The sequence below is a fragment of the Alosa alosa genome, chromosome 13 (genome assembly GCF_017589495.1).
Source record: "Alosa alosa isolate M-15738 ecotype Scorff River chromosome 13, AALO_Geno_1.1, whole genome shotgun sequence".
Lineage (NCBI taxonomy): Eukaryota > Metazoa > Chordata > Actinopteri > Clupeiformes > Clupeidae > Alosa > Alosa alosa.
The window spans coordinates 9,006,440-9,025,333 of NC_063201.1; the positions used below are offsets into that span (position 1 = coordinate 9,006,440).

Below are 18,894 nucleotides of genomic sequence, written 5' to 3' on the forward strand. Positions count from 1 at the left end.
ACCAGTGCTAGCTTTAGACTTACTGCAGTCCACAATGCGCTCTTTGGTCTTCTTGGTGTTGAGAGCCAAGCTATGTCTGTAGCCAGGTTGCTTATTAAGCGTATGTCTGTCTGTAGTCAAGTTGAGCCAGCCCTTCCGTAGTCCATAAAAATAGATAACATTTTCCTGTTCACATTGTTCCTCTATCACTGTTAAAATGCTGTTCTCATGCTCACACTTGAGTTTATCAGTCTTTCACCCTTGTAATTGCTTGAAAACATTCTCATTTCAGCCTACTTAAATCCTCTCTAAGTGGCAAGTGGCCAGTTCTCTCTTGTGCAAGTTCTTTTAGACCAGCTCACTGAAAAAGAATTGCATTATTTGTCCCATCTGATTAAATCCTAGTAGGACAACTAGTGGAGGCAATATTCCATATTGGAGCTAGTTCTCTTGTAACAGGTTTAGCCCTTCCCTGTGTAGGCCTACTCTGCACTGCCCATTCCTTTGAATAACACCAAGAAGAAATGCACAAATATGTAGCTGTTTTGTGGTTAATTTAGTAACCTCACCTGTCAAAATGAATTTGGTTTCAGCCATTTTGGCTCTAAATAGGGGGTCAATTTCCAAAATGGCGCATTTGACAGTCCTTACACATATGGCTGACTGGATGGGTATATGGGTATATCATTACTATAGAAGTCGTCATTTCCGGTATCAACTCTTCCTTTGTCTTTACCCCCAGGTTTCGGTCTGCCGCCTGGTTATTTATTTATTTCCTTGTCGTTTTGTGGATATATTTTTATATATCCATCATTTTCCTCGGTTGTTGAATGACAGTCGGCTCTGACACATATATGCCTAAAAGCAAAACGCCAAAAATGGATGACCTGGACTACAGTAAGTAGGACCAGTAACGTTATATCTCATTATTAGCCAGATGGCTAGCTAACTGGGTAGCAAAGTAGCCTGTTCGTTTCGCTTGGAGCAAACGTCACCTAAAGTCAACGTCACATAGTTCTAGCAAAATGTCAGGATTTTGCTGCTGTGCTAGATAGTTGACTTTTGCATGGTGCATCCTCTTTTAGTTGTCTTGTTGTACAGAGAGGGGTTTTATTTCAATCCGTCGTTATCGGAGGTGTTAGCTCCTTGGATATTACATGCTAGTTAGCTAGCTGTTGCTCATTTTTCTTAAGCGCTGTCTTTAACGTTAATGTTACTTATGCCACTGCACTATCTGGTTTCCCTGTGACTACATGTTTTTCCATACATATTACTTTTTTTGCAGAAGAATTTTAGCAGGCTCAAAGCGCGGTACTCTTTACAAATACCCCATTGTTTTCCTAAGGCAAACATTGTGTATGAAGACAGCTGGCAAAGCTGTCTTAGCAAATCGGGGGCGGGGTTGCTACGCCGTTTTGCTTGTCCCCCATCTGCCACTGACCAAATGGATTTTCACCCGCAATTAAAGCCCAGTTCTATTCACTACGGCTGTTTTGACATCATCGTTAAAGCAGTTCAGTCGAAGTCGTTCAACACATTTGAAGTAAATGCAAGCCTTTAACCATACACAATGTTTAGGCTTCTCAGTATGGTCAGTTATAGGACATTAAGATATTTAACGTAAGTGTTTGCCGACGTTGGCCGAGGGTAAAAAAAGGCCAGCTGTCACACCACATGTTTGCTTTTATTGTGCACCTTTGTTGACATTAGCAGATGTAATGCTCTTTAGCCTTCTCCAAAGCCACATGGAGTGACTATTCCTCATTCATTTCTGGCAACATCTAAAAATGAATGGTTTAATATGTTACATTTATGATAACATTCACATATAATGTCAGATTGATCCATTTTTCTACCATAGTATCGTATGTCAGTAGCACGTAAGTGGCTCAGTGATGAGCATTCCTGTCATTCTACAGAATATCTGGATTCCTGAGTATGTTTGCTTCAGCTTTGAGGGCGTATCTGGCAAAAACGAGCAATGTTATTTATGTGTAGCCTAGACCACTCTTACAGCCAAATTTACATTTTACCTGACATTTTTGTTGAATCCTGACCGTAAACACTCAGGTATCGGATGTGGGAGAAACCATTAACGTAATGATTGTGGGAAAGAATTGCGGGGCATAAACATTTTTCGGACACAACACAAGAGCCCAGTGTGCGGGCTGTATGTTTTCCGTCTGGGCTCCTGCAAAGAAAGGATGGATTTGGCACGGGTCAGCGAATGCGAACGGCAGAATTGGAAACAAATGAGAAAAGTGAAAGAAATATGGGTCTAATCAGAGGTCGTGCGAAGACGCGCACATGAAAAGGGGGTCCGTTTCCTTAGTGCGCCATAGAAATGACCGGAATGCAGACCGTGCCAACTTGCTTTCGCTGTCCCTCCCGGCCAACAAAGCGCCTCTGTGCGTGCTGCATGCCCCCACTGTAGGCCAGTGCGTTGCATTCATACCTCAAAGCAAGAGGAAATGAAAAGTCAAAAGAGTGAACTACCAGAGTAAAAAAAAAACAACCTTTTCAAATGTCCCACTTGCACAGGCATGGTATTTAACAATGAATACACATATATTTGTATTAATTTGATTAAAACCGTAACCACTGTTATTTTTCTCTCATACCCCCCTCCCATCCACCCTCGGTCCATCCACCCCTTTGCCTCAACTACCCCACTCTCTCTCTACCTCCCTCCCCCTGCTCAGTCCCAGCAGATCTTAGCCCTGAGGAGCGCTCTGAGCTAGAGGAGATCCGCCGCAGGAAGGGAGCTCTGCTGCAGGAGATCCAGAGGCTGCGAGAGGAGCTCAGGGAGGCCATCATTGAGGTGGAGGGGCTAGAGGCGAGCACAGAGGGCAGGTCAGACACCTTACCTACCTACTTCCCTACATGACCATCTTCTTTCTACTGCGTTGTCTTTTTTCTCTTCTGAGCCCCTGTTCTCCCATCTGTACAGATGTTTGTCTTCTCTTGCTCTCAGACACATCTCTACACATCTCTTCCTCCCTCTCTCTTTCACTACCTCTTTCTCTACCTCCCTCTTTCCTTCTCTTTCTCTACCTCCCTCTCTCTCTCACTACCTCACTCTCTTTCTCTACCTCCTTCACTCTGCCACTCAATTCGTTTATGTGCTATTTTGGCAGGGTAAACTTTTTTATTGCCAGTGAATTTCCAAAGTAACAACAAAAAAGTAATTGACTAATTAATTATAGGAAAGTAATTCAGAAATAACTTAGAGATATTGACACTTTTTTTACATACACCTTAAGTCTCATTTTTAAACTTCTCATGCTACCACAAACTTATGGTCGTTCGCATCAACATAGAATTCTCTCTCTCTCTCTCTCTCTCTCTCTCTCTGTGTCTGTCTCTCTCTTTCCCTCTCTCTCTGCCTCCCCCCTCCCCTTCTCTTTTCAGTCTTCGTGTGTTTCACTCTCTGTCCCCTTGAATGTGTCTGTGTGTATTAAATGAATTGTTTGTTTTCTAACTGAAGTCTCCTCTTTTGCAGCAAAACACTACAGAAGAGTCGGCATGTGGCAATGGGTCGGAAGAAGTTCAACATGGACCCTAAGAAAGTAAGTAAATATACACAAGCACCAGAGCAAACAAGCCAAAGTTTACCCAGTGAGAAGCAAACACCGTCCTAGTAATCGTTAGCGCCTATTTGTCAGGGATCTAATTACAAACTCATTTCATTGCTGTGGGTTTGGATAGCACTAGTACTATTTGGTTTTCTTTACCTGTAGTTTTTCTCTTACCGTTTTTGTCTGTTTCTCCTTACTCTGGCATATTTACATGGTGTTTTTTATGCAATGTTCATAAATATGCATGGTCCCTATCAAATAAACCAATAAACTCTAATAAAAGTTAACTCGCTTTGTCCATGCTCTCTTGATTCTCTCTCTATAGCAGTCTTTACTTACCTAGCTAGAAAAAGAATACCTGTAGTGTTTGTTAGTGCATCTCCATTTAACTTTGTTGTGCGTGTGTGTGTGTGTATGTGCTCATTGCAGGGCATTGTGTTTCTTGTGGACAATGAGCTGCTAAGACACACACAAGAAGACATTGCTCAGTTCCTGTACAAAGGCGAAGGCTTAAACAAAACTGCCATTGGAGACTACCTGGGTGAAAGGTGAGGTGCCTTGGACAATCAGTTGATTTGAAGGTTATTTGAAGCCATAACTGTAAATCTCTTTGGATAAGATGACAAATAATTTAATGTAACATAACGTAATATGCCTTTAGTACATAGACTTAGACGTAATGTTCTTCTGACTAATGACGGCTATGAGCTTATGGCTGGGCAGTAACTTATGAGATGAGTTAACCCCATGTTATGTTGTGTCGAGTCCCCTTTCTCACAGTGTCTCTTGTCCCCCTCCCCCCACAGAGATGACTTCAACATTAAAGTCCTGCAGGCGTTCGTTGACCTCCATGAGTTCACTGACCTCAACCTGGTGCAGGCTCTCAGGTACTCCTCCAAATGACACTCGTCGGCACTGGCACCACAATCATTCCCTACCTTTCTCTCTGTCTTTCTCTCCCTTTATATGTCTGTTTCTCTGACAGATAATCCCAGAGAGTATATCTTTCTCAGTCTGTGTGTGTGTCTGTCTCTGTCTGTCTGTCTGATGGGTAATGATGGAAACTACATCTTTGTCTCTCACAGTTAAGCTTCAGCAGGTGTCCTAGTGACTGCGCTCTCTAAATTTGGTGTTTTTTTTTTTTTTTTTAACTCTCTCAGACAGTTCCTGTGGAGTTTCCGGTTGCCAGGGGAGGCGCAGAAGATTGACAGAATGATGGAGGCCTTCGCTCAGAGATACTGTCACTGCAATCCGGGAGTGTTCCAAAGCACAGGTCAGTTAACTAACCTACACACACACACACACACACACACACACACACACACACACACACACTGTCACTGCAATCCCGGTCACACAAATCCACTTGTTTGACACATTTATGGGAACTTATAGACAGCCACCGTCACTGTCTCACAGAGATATTCACACCTTTTTTACGTACACCTTAAATCCCACTTCTTATGCTACCACAAACTTGCATTAACGTACAACTCAATTCCCTCTCTCTCCAACACACACACACACACACACACACACACACACACACACACCTCCCCCCTTCCTCTCCACTCCTCCATGACTACACTGATTTCCTGCGTCCTGCAGACACCTGCTACGTGCTGTCGTTCGCCATCATCATGCTGAACACCAGCCTGCACAACCCCAACGTGCGGGACAAGCCCGGCGTGGAACGTTTCATCTCCATGAACCGCGGCATCAACGAGGGTGGAGACCTGCCCGAGGACCTGCTGCGGGTCAGTTTGTGTGTGTGTGTGTGTGTGCCTCTTCTACTTGTTTATTGGTGCCAATGAGAGAGAATGAAGATGTTAATGTAAATGTCATGGATTGGAGGAGAAGGCATGTTTTGGATTGAATGCTCTGGGGGAGGGAAAAGTGTGAGTGTTTGAGAACAGAAGGGCAGGAACAGTAACGGCTCGTTTGTCTGCTGCTGGTTCAAAGTGGACACTTGACAAGAATAATATTTTTTGTTTACCGTCATTGCCATCATGAACTGTTCTTGACCGGACAGGAATGAAATGGAATGTGCAGCCACCTCTGACCAGGAAAACAAGCCAAAGTTACTCTGTGTCACTTTGATGATAACATAAGGGGTAAACACTGTTTCTCAGGCCTACTGACGCCGTTGAGCTCAACACTGATTACACCCACAGCGTTGTCAGGTCTCCATGACCTGCTGCATTATGACAAACAGCTCTGTTTAGTCTCATGGGCAGAAACAGTAGTGATTGAAACAGCAGTCATCTGGTGGTTGACATGTTGTTTCTAGAGGGGACAGTTGAGACTTCAGTGAAAAGATGATGAAAAGTTGTTGAGCCTTCAATCTTTAGATGTGAACCACATATTATCCATAAAATGAGCAAATCTGAATTCACGGCAGATAAATTGTTTTTTGAAGTTATTACTAGTTGTTCTCCTCCTCAATAATTGCCACTTAAGAAACAGTATTACAGATTACTTAGCCAAAACCTAGTCTAAAGATGATGATGATGCACAAGGCAAATGTTTGAACAATGTATCCAGAGTATTGTTGCTCTGGCACATTCCCACTGATATGGGTAACACTATCTCTTTGGAGAACTGCAATCAGCAGTAGGCAAATAAACCATAATATCAGCAGCAACAACACAATTGCTCAAAAGGCCTCCACTTGTATTATCAGCTCAAGAGCCAAGAGTTTAAACCAGGGGTCAGCGTTCTGTTCTGTGCCATCCACCTCTAATCCTTCCTCTCTATTTCCCTTTCCTCCTCACAGAACCTGTACGAGAGCATCAAGAACGAGCCGTTCAAGATCCCTGAGGATGATGGCAACGACCTGACACACACCTTCTTCAACCCCGACAGAGAGGGCTGGCTCCTCAAACTGGGTGAGAAGGCTTGTGGGACTACAGAGCTGCACTGTTTGGTTTGGGTGGAGATGGAGGTAGGGGTGAGAGTGGTGCTGATTTTTGGTAGGCTGGTAAGGAATGCACACTTGTTTCAGGGAAAGGAGCTCTCAAAAGCTTCCAGAATTTCTCTCAGGATGAATAAAGTATGGATCTATCTATCTATCTTTCTTTCTATCTGTATTCCTCTCTCTCTCTCTTTCTCTCATTCTTTCTTTCCTTCTTAATTTCTGCGCAGGGAAGGGAGGGGCTCCTGGAGAACAGAGTAGGGTAGTGGACATTCTGGGGGGTGTGCCACTGATGTTTGGAAGGTGCTTATTAGATTGCTGTCTAATGGCCTGAATTTCTGCAAATCTGTAGTGCTTTCATGGGCTATTTTTGAATACACGAGTCTTTCAAAATGTCACAGTTCTGAGAAGGTATAAATATACATATACACAGACATAAAACAACTGTACCTTCCAGTGCTTTTTGCTCTCTCTCTCTCTCTCTCTCTCTCTCTCTCTCTCTCTCTCTCTCTCTCTGCATCTTGCCTGTCCTGTGTGTATTGTATGTGTAATAAATGAAGGAATTAAGGCTGTCTTTGCATGATCGTGTGAACTGCGCTGAATTGCTTTCTTTCTTAAGCATACACATTCCTCATTCCTCACACATACATACTTCATTGATTAATACTAAAGCACACATTCTCTATAGTCTCAACATCACTCTCATATTCAACAGTGTCGGGGTCTAGGTCAAAAGTGACACACACACACACACACACACACTCTGCCTATTCTCATCTCTCCTTACTGTTCAGCATGGTGGCAGCCTGTGTGGTCTTATTCTGTTTGCATGGTTGGGTCTATGATCTATCATACACTAATATTTTCCTCTCCCTTTCTCTGCTGTCTTTCTCTGGTTCTGTTCATCCGTCTCTCCCTTCCGCTCCCTGTGGCTCCTGCTCTGGCTGTTCTCTGCTTCTCCTGTGGGTTTCTCTCGGGGGGGTTACCCTCCCCCGCTCCAGGAGGTAGGTACTCTCTCAGGGAAGGGGTGCTGCTGGACATTGTTAGCCTGGGAATACCCATACGAACCTTCAGAAAATTTGAGATTTGCTCTGCAGGGCCAAGAGGCCATTGAAGCCCATTTCCAATGTCCCTAAAACACGGGCACGCAAATACAATCGCTAAAACATTCAAACACACATAACACCAGAACAGCTGTAGTTTCACTTGAGCTGGCTTTCGTCATTGCCATTAGTAAATCAATAGCCTTTATAGATTAACCAGCGCATACCACCGGAAGGACATCACTGGTGTTTGTATTGGGGCCATTCCAGTGTATTGACATCCCCGCTCCTCTCCTGTCCTCTGATAGGTGGACGAGTGAAGACTTGGAAGAGACGATGGTTTATCCTGACCGATAACTGCCTCTATTACTTTGAGTACACAACGGTAAGGCAATAAGTCAGTCTGCACAGCTCATCAACATGACCTAGTCGATGACGCCTCTGATAAGTGTGTGTGTGCGTGTGCGTGTTCGTTCGTTCAGGACAAGGAGCCCAGAGGCATTATCCCCCTGGAGAATCTGAGTATTCGGGAAGTGGAGGACCCCAGAAAACCGGTGAGTGTCAGTGCAGTCGTCTCGAGTGTGTTTGAGTGAGAGAGACACACACACACACACTAACATTGTTATTGTCCGTGTGTGTGCGTGCATGCACAGAACTGTTTCGAGCTGTACATCCCCAACAACCGGGGCCAGCTGATCAAGGCGTGTAAGACGGAGGCCGATGGGCGAGTTGTGGAGGGGAATCACATGGTCTACCGAATCTCCGCCCCCACGCCAGAGGAGAAGGACGAGTGGATACACGCCATCAAGTAAGGAGGGAGACAAGAAGAGAGGATAGATGGAGACAAGAAGAGAGGGATGGAGGGAGACAAAAAGAGAGGGATGGAGGGAGAAGAGAGGGATGGAGGGAGACAAGAAGAGCGGGATGGAGGGAGACAAGAAGAGAGGGAGACAAAAAGAGAGGGATGGAGGGAGACAAGAAGAGAGGGATGGAGGGAGACAAGAAGAGAGGGATGGAGGGAGACAAAAGAGAGGGATGGAGGGAGACAATAAGAGAGGGAGACAAAAAGAGAGGGATGGAGGAGGGAGACAAGAAGAGAGGGATGGAGAGAGAAGAGAGGGATGGAGGGAGACAAAAAGAGAGGAATGGAGGGAGACAAGAAGAGAGGGAGACAAAAAGAGGGATGGAGGGAGACAAGAAGAGAGGGATGGAGGGAGACAAAAAGAGAGGGATGGAGGGAGAAGAGAGGGATGGAGGGAGACAAAAAGAGAGAGATGGAGGGAGACAAGAAGAGAGGGAGACAAAAAGAGGGATGGAGGGAGACAAGAAGAGAGGGATGGAGGGAGGGACACAAAGAGTGAGAGATATAGAGAGAGGAACAGAAGCAGAGGGATATAGAGAGGGAAATGGAGCGAGAGAACGGGAGTGTGGGAGAGAGAGACACAGAGAGACAGAGGAAGGCAGAGAGAGCCTCAGAGAGTGGGAGGAAGGAAGGTACGCAGAGAGGTATGCAGGCGGGGAACAAGAAATTCTTTCTATTTATGTGTTGTGTATTTGTGTGCTTCTCTCATTTCTGTCCTTTTATTTCTCCTGTCTTCCTCTCTCTCTACCCCCTTCTCTCTCTCCCTCTCACTCAGTTCTGCTGTGAGTGTGGACCCTTTCTATGAGATGCTAGCTGCCAGGAAGAAGCGCATCTCTTTAAAGAAAAAAGAAGAGCAGCCGTGAGCCCCCCGTCCATCCCATTCCAGAACACTCTAAAAAGACTCCATCCATTCCACCCACCCATCCTCCGCCGCTCCGCCCATGTCACCCTGACGACTTCTCCTTCCTGTCCGTCAAGCATGGAGAGTCTGGAGGGAGCCGGGTCAGGGTATCAGCCCTTCGCACGGCCTCTGCTTCCTGAAGGTCACACACACACACACACACACACACACATACAAACCAACCGCTGCTGATTCGGAACCGGGCTCGATATCATTCGGTTTCATTTTCAGCTGCTGTTTGGGGACTTGTCTCATTCCATACTCACCCACCCGCCTCCACTACGTCGTCAGTCTGACGATTGCTGCTTGGACTCGAGCCTTTCTCCTGCTAATTCAGCATGAACCTATACATACTACAGCCCTCTACATCCTATACAACCTATACCCTCACTCACTATACTTCACACAATCATATATGCTACTGCTTCACGTACACTACTTTCATAAGCTACACGTACACATGGCTATCACCTCTAGGCACTGTCTGAGATGGCCTCTGACAAACACTACTGTCTCCTTTTTACTGCATAGTACTGTCTATTTATTGCAGGAGTAGCAATTTACACTCACACTACGCTCATTTCTTGTTAATCTGACTGCTGTAACTTTCTTTTCCTGTCTTAAGCTTACTATGTCCTTCCTGGCATTAACGATGCTCCGCAAGCTTTACGGTTGTAGCAGGGGGACCAGGGGACATCAGAAAAGCTTTTACGATGCTGGACATGGTGTGGACGTGGGCAGTGACTATGAAAATTTAGGCAGGGTGGGGCGTTATTCCAAATGCCTCCCCAGTGAAGCCAGAGTTTAATTTTGGAGTCTCTAGAAATAAATTTGAAGGGGGTTTTCGGTTGGTATCTCGGCCGTAAATGGCAGTTTGTTTCCATTGTAGCTCAGAATAGAGCGAGGGGGAGGGAATGCACACTGCCAAAAACATCTTAGTCTGCGAAGGATCAAACAGCATTCCAGTGACCTCACTTCCTGTTTGAAATAACAGGAAATCAGCAACGGTGCGGTGCGATAGCGATACGATGACAACTCTTTGAATAGACATTTTTCCGTGAGTGCGGTAGGCAGAAAAACAAAAGGAGGCACCCTGTGCCCCCTCCTTCCCTCCCTCCTAGCCAACCGAAAACGGAACACAAACAGAACGCAGAACACTGGCCTGTTTAGTCATGGTCCAGTTAAGGGAAGTCCATGGTGGACCCCCAACTGAACAAAACCCAAGCTGATCCTGACCCTTCCTCTGATCCTGCTGTCTGTCCTCTAGACTGAGCCGTACCTGCGCCAGCTAAGCGCCAGATGCGACCCAGCCTTTGCTTCTCTCTTGGTACCTGGTCTCCCTGCTAACCCTCCACACATTTAAGTTTAACCCTCAAAAGCCCATCCAGACAATACACTGGGGGCTGGAAGACGTATCAGTGGCAGCTTATAAATTTTTTTTTTGTTTTGTTGACCTTTTGTTGTACATAGACTTTTTAGAATGTTTTATTTTACATCATAGAGAGGTTTAATTTATTGTTTTATTCGTTGTTTTTTATATTTATATATAAAATGAGTTAGGGATGCATGTTGAAGTAAATCAAAGCATCTTCCATAGGGACAAGTTTTGTATGTTAGTAATGGGTATATGTTAACCTGACCCTCGCCATATGAATTTCGTTCCGCTTAGCTCCGCCTAGCTTCACTCACATCCATCTGGGACCTCTTCCATTGAGAGTGATTTCTGCAACAGACTTTATGGTTCAGCCAATCAGGACGCAGGGCGGGAGTTTCATAGATGTGACGTAGTGGAGAAGCGACCGTGAGACTGTTATCAGCGTCACGGGTTGGCTTCGATGTGAGTGGTTGAAGTAGCACGTCAATAGATGACTGACAAGTGGCTTATTCAATCATATGCAAGTATTTTTTGATTAGGCCCAGCCTTCTGAAACACCATTCCAATGGATCGGTTCCAGATGGATGAGTGGAGCTAGGCGGAGCGAAATTCATCTGGCGAGGGTCAGGTTAGGTATATGTAGGAGAAGCATTAGTGATCCGTGTTTAAGTCATTCAACAAAAATTGGCTTTGAATTAAAAAAAAAACTTATTTGTAGTTTAAAAGGTAAAAGAATGAACTTAAAAATAAGGGGAAAAAAAACTCATTGAAATTTTACTGACAATTATGTGTAGAAGAGCTCTTATAAAGTTGTAAACACGAATCACTAATGGATATCTTTACTATGAAACAATAATCAGTAACATGAAATAATGACAATAACAGTAATCATACTACATAAAAGGACCGTGTCATACAGTTTTGCTTGACAAATAGTCTCCCCTTAAGTATGACTGTTTGCATTAGTGTAATGTATTTGGACTTAAATTAGATGGATTGGGACTTTAGAGTTATGTTTACTGCACTTTATAAGTTGTTACGTTCGGTTAGTAGAGGATTAGCTTGTTAGCACAACGTTTTTACAGGCATTGAAGTGCTGTCTGTAAAATAGAAATAGTGAGTCGTGTCTCTGGCTTCCTCTGCTGGGCTCTGAGAGGTATTGCAGGGCTCCATTGGTGCGAGTGATCACAGCCCTGCCAGCATTACCCAGCCTCGAGCCGCACGTCTACTCAAACAACGTGGGTCTTAACCATGACGTTTGCACTCGGTCTAATAAGCTGTTGAGTGAAATTCAACTTGTTTCTTATGATTCATTTGATTCAATTCAACTTGTTTCTTATGATTCATTTGGTAGTATTCGGATCTGGTGACCACAGGTGCTGACAGGCTACATTATGTATTAGGTCACACACTGAGTGCTTGTCACGTACATCACAGGCTCAGAGCACTGATTGGAGCTCAGACTCTCCCAGTCAGCAGATAGGTACGACAACCGACCCGACACACGCAGATATGAATTAACCTGGATATTCTTGATGTGCAAAGTTGCCAAACTAGTGAAACCTTGCGAGCTGGCCAGCAGTTCTGTGGAATAATGTGAAAAACGCAAAACGATTGTCCTCCCGCCCGCCTTTCCCTGACAGACCTCTACTTTCTGAAGGTCTGCCTTGTTTTTGTTCTGTTTTTTCTTCTCTAGAAAGGTAAATGGTAGGTAAACAATACTTAAACAATGTAGCAAAGTCTCGGTACACTGGTGCCAGTAAGTTATTACAAAACAATAAAACCTGAAGTGAAATGCCTTTTGACCTCTTGTCTCGTTTTTGCTCAAGCTGTCCCTAGTCGGCACCCGGAGAAATGATTTGTCATAAAGAAGTGAGATTTACATCATTGAGTAAATTTATTATTTTAAACAAGGAGTTTGTCTTGTCAGTCACTCGATTGTAGACAAAGCATACATCTCAAGAGAAGAGACACGAAGAATTCACTGTTTGGTTTCAACACCTGGTAAAGCGCATCACTATTGGGTTTCAAAACCTGGTAAAGCGCATCACTGTTGAGGCCTTTGTGTTGTACTTGTTTACCTGTGCATTCACAGTCACTCTCTAGGTTGGAAGCTTATTGCTGTGATACTGTACGTCATGACAGCCCAGAATGGTGCCATCATACACATTAAAAAGCACTTCTGTAAAGTGAAATTAGGAATAATCTGTCATCAAATACAAATTCTGTTCTAGTGATGACCCAAAACAAATAAAAGCAAAAAAAACAAACAAACAAAAACATCTTTGCAGCTCGTCATATTTGATTAGGAGTCAGCATTTTCTTCATATTCTGCTCTTGTTCTTTGTATAGGGATAAATAGCATACCTTAAAATACACTGAAATTCTGACAAACACCAAAGCAAATTAAATGTTTCTTTGCTGGCATCTTTCTGTCTGACACATACATGAAAAACCTGGCTGCCCTATGGAGAAAAAAAAAATCTTGAATTGTTTTTGAGATTGTTAACTGTTTATATATCTATATATGTATCACTCAGAATACAGTTTTTAAGAGTAAAAAGAAAAAGTATTTACACACTGGAAGCAATCAGGGGTTATATTTCAATACTGCGACTTTAAAAACAGGTTTGGAAGAGTATATAGTCTCCTGAAATGTGTGTTCGTCTGGATTAGAAAGAAACTCATAATAAAGGGGGAAAAAAAACATTTAACTTAAAACAAAGCTGAAAGCAATGCAACACAACCATAAGATTTTCTCTGAAAAGCATACGATCTGTGCAAGACAGTCTCTGTGATTGATCTGGTTTCAATGGTGGAGGGCTGGAAGGCATTTGGGCATCTGACTTTGGTGTGTGCAGTTCCTCTGGCCTCCACCAGGTGGTGCCAGCTGTCTAGAACTGATGCTGGTAGGAGGCAGGGGTGGGGGAGGCGGCGCTGGGCTCAATGTGTTTGAGGTGGCAAGAGTGGCACAGGAGGTGCCCGTCCAGCGGGTAGCAGCGATGCCCCTCCTCGTCATTCAGCTCCATCTGGCAGTCCTGAAACGCACAGCAGAATGTCTCAGTTAAACACAATCAGTCCTATTACAACAGCACGACAAAAACACCACCACATTGCATTTAGAAAGTGCATATAGAGCACAGACATCTAGAAACCCTGACGAACACAGCAGAAACACTGCTCATGGAACTCTCTGGAACCAAAATGGCCCAGGAGGCCAACAACAGAAAGTTCCAACAACAGTCCTCATGTAGTGTGTGAAGTAAAACAACCTCTTCTATTAACAACACCACATTGTGATTATCCAACACTTTCTAAAGTCTATTTTTGGGCCTTTTGCTTTTATTCAGATAAAACTGAAAAGTGAAGTGAGAAAAAGAGAAGGGGTGGGATCAGGACTATTTTAGATACCTAAAGCACTTTACAATGAAGGAGGGAAAACCTCGCCTCAACCACGTGGAGCCCCCAACCTGAGTGACAGCTCAGCTCAGCGCAGCAGGCATTTCCATGTGCAAGCTGAAGGACATGCTAAATACAGACAACTCCGTCATCAACACCACCCTACTGCCCCGCCTCCTCTTTTCCACCCACACACTGAACTCGCCTCCCTCAGGTGTCTGTAGCCTCTGGAGTGCATACGGCTCAGATCCGGCTCTGCTGTGGGCCAGATGTGGCCCATGTCTGCCTCTGTCCTGGCCAGCGTGAGGGCAGTGGCTGCGGGCCCCTGAGAGCCCTCGGGAGCAGCGCTTAGCGTAGCGCAGCCTCCGCCCGCCTGTCAAGGAGCCCTCTGCTCCGAGGCTGTCATTACCGTGGCAACAACGCACTGCCTTTTGTTGCCAAGTGTTGGTCGCTCTTCATGCTGCAAGCCAATCTCAGGCATGATTGAAGGGCCTCTTCAAAAAAGATGACAAACACATACCTGCCCTCCTCACCCCAACAACTCAGCCCAGCTCTTGCCTACCACAATCACCTATGCAATTAGGCCCTTTCTGCCTGTCTAGACAAGTGCATTGAATTTTCTATTAAATCCAAATATTGAACAGCCATGCATATAGGGCCGATTTCTTCCATTTGCGGATAAGTCCTTTTTTCCGTTCTTTCAGTTATGCACTTTTCAGTTACGCAGTTCTGTCACACCCTCAGTGGGCAAGTTTGAAATCAAGGCGGCCTTATGAAAGAGGCGTGATTTATTTAAAATAGAACCAGAATGATTCACCACCTTTTTAATTAAGGTAAATATGAAAACGTGAAATGTGGACTTTCCCATTGACTTTCTGAATGCAATTAAAAATCCAGACACAAACCAGTCTTTGCATTTGAAAAAGTAAGCAAGGTGAACTGAATAGCGAACGGCCTACAGTAAAATGATGTGTCATCATATAGCCTAACAAAGAATTGACTTATAAAGAGTGTTTATAAAGAGTCAAGATGTGCTTGAGGTGTGTAGATTCATATTTTAAAACTCACTGTTGAGAAAGAAAGTTGCAATGGCAGCTGCCTGCATGTATCTATGCTAACAAAGCTGTAGACTGACACCCACAGTTTCGAATACAGTAGAGAGACTTGCTTAACAATCCCAGCCACCAGTAGAAATGAATCAGGGACAGGAGAATATAAACAAAATAAAAAACAATAGTGCAGGCGTCTGCGCAAGTGTATGGATGACGGTCAAGTTGGAAAGAAATGGACAGATTTGAACGAAGTAGGCTATGGGATGATGACTTCACGTCAAGTTAAATCTGATATCCAATATCCAAATGGGGTGTTCCCTTATTTAACAATGTAGCCTCATTGATAATGCCGGGAAATATGCCACCTTGTGACACTGTAATAGGAAAAAACATAAAGCCGTATAGAGCAAAAATGTTTAAATCGTCAGCCAAATGTAATATTAAGCACCCAATTTGATACTGTAACGTTAATTTGTAACGTTCTGTGTAACCTACGTGTATTTAGAACTAGGTCTACTGCCGCCATCTAGCAACATGCTGTTTCACCTTGTAGGTTAGTGGTGCTCGACCTTAATACAGCCCTCAGATGCGCTTAGCTGGAGAAGTCAGTGGCAGAATGCAAGAGTTGAATACATAAGAAACGCCCGCCTTTTGGAGTAGCTCCTCCCAAAGCCCGTAACTGGCTCCATGGCGCCTTAATGACAAGACTTGGTGAAGGGCAGAATGTGCGCAGGCTAAAACGCACTTAGTTGCGCATTTTTTTTTTTCACTTATACACTCTTACACACATTGGAGAATTTGACCACTAGAATGCTTCTAATGTTCCAAGACCCCAACACCTAACATGCTTTGAACATCTATTTGGTGAAAGTGGACTGCTATTGGGATATTATAAAAGTGGACAGTTCTCTTAAAAGTACTTATACTGGACTATTTGTGTGTGTGTGCGTCTGTGTGTGTGTGTCTTTTCTGGGTTTTCCTATTCTGACTGTATAGCACTTTGGTGAACTGCTGTTATTTTTCAATGTGTTATATACAGTATAATACATAAACCTGACACTAACACCACACACATACACACTTAACTGTGAATACACATGTGGCTGAGGTGTGTTACAGCGGTGTGAGACAGTTTGTGTGCATATTATTTGGGAGGAGATTGTGTTGCTGTGGCCATCATGACTGGCCATTTAGAGCTCGGTCATTAGGCCCCAGACAGACATCCAGCTGAGACTCTCTTTCCCCTTTAAAGCAACACCAAAGAACTTTCCCTCTGTTGCACGCACGCTATTTGTTTATCCAGCACCGGCTTTGCAAATAACATGTCCACAGACAAGGTAGAATATTTTGCAGGACTTATACAAGTACGATGTATTTGCGACATCAGATGCAAGTCAAATTTGTAGTTTCTTATGTCTCATTCCATCGAACTACAGATCCGCTACCCGATCTAGCAAACTTACATAGTGTGGTTATAGCCGATAGAGGGCCGCGAAGCGAATGCAGAATTGCCGTTCACCCTGTTACGAGTTGATGAACCACTGAAACAATTTTGGAAACATTATTTTAAGGTACAAAAAACTCTTTGGTGTTGCTTTAAATCCCCGCAGTTGAGGAGCCTTACCTCGCAGTGGTAGCACTCCACGTGATAGTCTTTGTCCATAGAAACCACCCGAATGGTCTCGTCTGATCCCTACGGCAGCAGAAAGCACAAAGTGCACAGACTGTGAACTCTGTCTGGAATAACACTCGTAAATCAGAGGCACAGGTTACACAAACAGCCCAAGTGTCTGGTGTACACACACACACACACACACACACACACACACACAGGCTCCTCATTCCTACAGACACATATATTACAAACACATACATTAGACATATCAAACAGAGTCTAGGTTAAGACACACATACACACACACGCTTTTTGATTTTGACAACATACACACATACCAGACATTACACCACACACACACACACACACACACACACACACACACACACACACACACACACACACACACACGCACACTTTGACCACCCAACAATCATAAAGAGCCCCAGGTGACATAGCCACCCTTAGTCTTTAGTCTTCAAGGAATCCTCTCATTCTTCCTGTTCCAGCCACAAAGGACGCCGGGCGGCTCATTACCAAAGACTACATCATGAGTGCAGACATTACGTCAAGACGCTTCCACACACGTGAGATGAGACAGACTTCCCCGGCCTGCCTGGTCCTCATTTCCTTCACTTCTCTCTGAACTAGTGTCCCTGGGAGTGTGTCTTTAGCCATTCTGTCTGTTGTGTGTGTGTGTTTTCTCGTTTTCTTGCCTTTGGTAAGGTATGTGTGCATTTGTTTTTGCCAGTAATTGGTGGAATATTTGAATCTGGGTGTAATGTGCATCACCTCTGTTTTCCACTTCTCCAACCCCCCTCTCTCCCCCTGTGCTATTTCATTTTCCACTCATTTCTTTCTTTTCCTTCACATTCTCTTGTCTGTCTATTCTTTGCTCTAATATCATCTACACACACACACACACACACAAACAAAGTATCTCACACATGTATCAAAATGTCGACACAACTTAAAGCCTATATCCTGACAAGCACACACAAACATGGATTTAGAACAACATATGCCTGACACCCCCCCCACACACATACACACACAGTGACACACACACACACACACACACATATAATAAGATGACCTATAGTTCCAGCAGAGCAGTTGGTGATTTAAGTCAGAAAAGAGACATGACCACCCACTGACTTCCAACCATGACCACTGCACATCACTCCACTATTACAGAAAATCATCCAAGACACACACACACACACACACGATAAAACCAGTCCATCCAGACCACACACATACCATTTTCATACCCTCCTCCCACTATCCTCCCCAACACTTCATTGCTCACAACAGTTCATTGCATGGACCAGACACCAGTACACACACACACACACACACTACTCTGCCCATAACACCAATGTGGTCAGCGTAGTCATCCTACTGCAGCCTCCCCTCCCACTCATGTCATCCAAACACAGCTATATCACCATGCAAACATACATACACACACACACACACACACACACACACACACACACACAATCTAAATGCAGCTACATCACCAACCAAACAAGGTTACATCTTAGCAGAGAAATACAATTATGAACTGCAGTATGCCTTACTCATAGCTTTTGTTTGGGAGAGGGTGTTACACACACCCATACACACACAGACACACTTAGTTATCTACACACACAATTACACAGATCACACAAGCACGGAGACAGACACACACCATCACACACTCACACACACCTAAACGATGCAAGCTACTCCCCCTCCTTAGAGTTCCACCTCCCCAATCAAGACTAATTATGGGCTGGGGGCACGAAGACGAGTGCTTTACAGTAACACTCCACAGAGCCACAGAGCTCTCACTCCCACATAATGGCCCATTAAAATAACATGGGGACATTTATACACAGGAAGACACCAGACACATGCATACAAACACACACACACACACACACACACAGCACATAATCAACCTGTAAGTCAGTATGTGTAGTGTCTCTGTGTTAGTGTGTGTGTGTGTGTGTGTGTGTGTGCGTGTGTGTGTGTCTGCCTGTGCGTGTTTGCGCCCTGTGGTGCATGGCATCTTGCAACGCTCCAGATAGTGAAGCTCTGTTTGCTGGGGTGTGATGCCCGGCCTGGTGGGTAAATATGTGCGTGAAAGCAAGCTGTGTTTGCTGGGGTGTGATGCCCGGCCTGG

The 18,894-nt window shown here is 44.4% G+C and overlaps 2 protein-coding genes across 2 annotated transcripts in view; one reads left to right on the forward strand and one right to left on the reverse strand.

Moving 5' to 3' along the window:
- Positions 1-700: 700 nt before the first annotated feature.
- Positions 701-10,478, forward strand: cyth2 (cytohesin 2). The gene is made up of 12 exons (XM_048260158.1): positions 701-876; positions 2,682-2,832; positions 3,482-3,548; positions 3,987-4,105; positions 4,364-4,444; positions 4,718-4,830; positions 5,166-5,314; positions 6,334-6,445; positions 7,823-7,899; positions 7,997-8,068; positions 8,168-8,322; positions 9,152-10,478. Exons 1-12 carry the CDS (start codon positions 810-812, stop codon positions 9,237-9,239), a joined length of 1,251 nt encoding a protein of 416 aa, XP_048116115.1. The 5' UTR covers positions 701-809; the 3' UTR covers positions 9,240-10,478.
- A 2,047-nt stretch (positions 10,479-12,525) lies between these two features.
- LOC125305447 (Wilms tumor protein 1-interacting protein) overlaps positions 12,526-18,894 on the reverse strand; it is a 40,179-nt gene continuing 33,810 nt past the window's right edge. Inside the window, exons 7-8 of the mRNA XM_048260159.1 lie at positions 16,728-16,796; positions 12,526-13,690 (exon numbers count right to left, since the gene is read on the reverse strand). Of these exons, the coding sequence (XP_048116116.1) occupies positions 13,547-13,690; positions 16,728-16,796 (213 nt within the window). The 3' untranslated portion in view covers positions 12,526-13,546. The remainder of the gene's footprint in view (positions 13,691-16,727; positions 16,797-18,894) is intronic.

Excerpts from the sequence above, each read along its gene's own strand:
- cyth2 (XM_048260158.1), top strand. The coding sequence starts at position 810 with ATGACAGTCGGCTCTGACACATATATGCCTAAAAGCAAAACGCCAAAA. Across the intron at positions 4,106-4,363 it reads GGAGACTACCTGGGTGAAAG|AGATGACTTCAACATTAAAG; the intron begins GTGAGGTGCCTT and ends CTCCCCCCACAG. Across the intron at positions 7,900-7,996 it reads ATTACTTTGAGTACACAACG|GACAAGGAGCCCAGAGGCAT; the intron begins GTAAGGCAATAA and ends TCGTTCGTTCAG.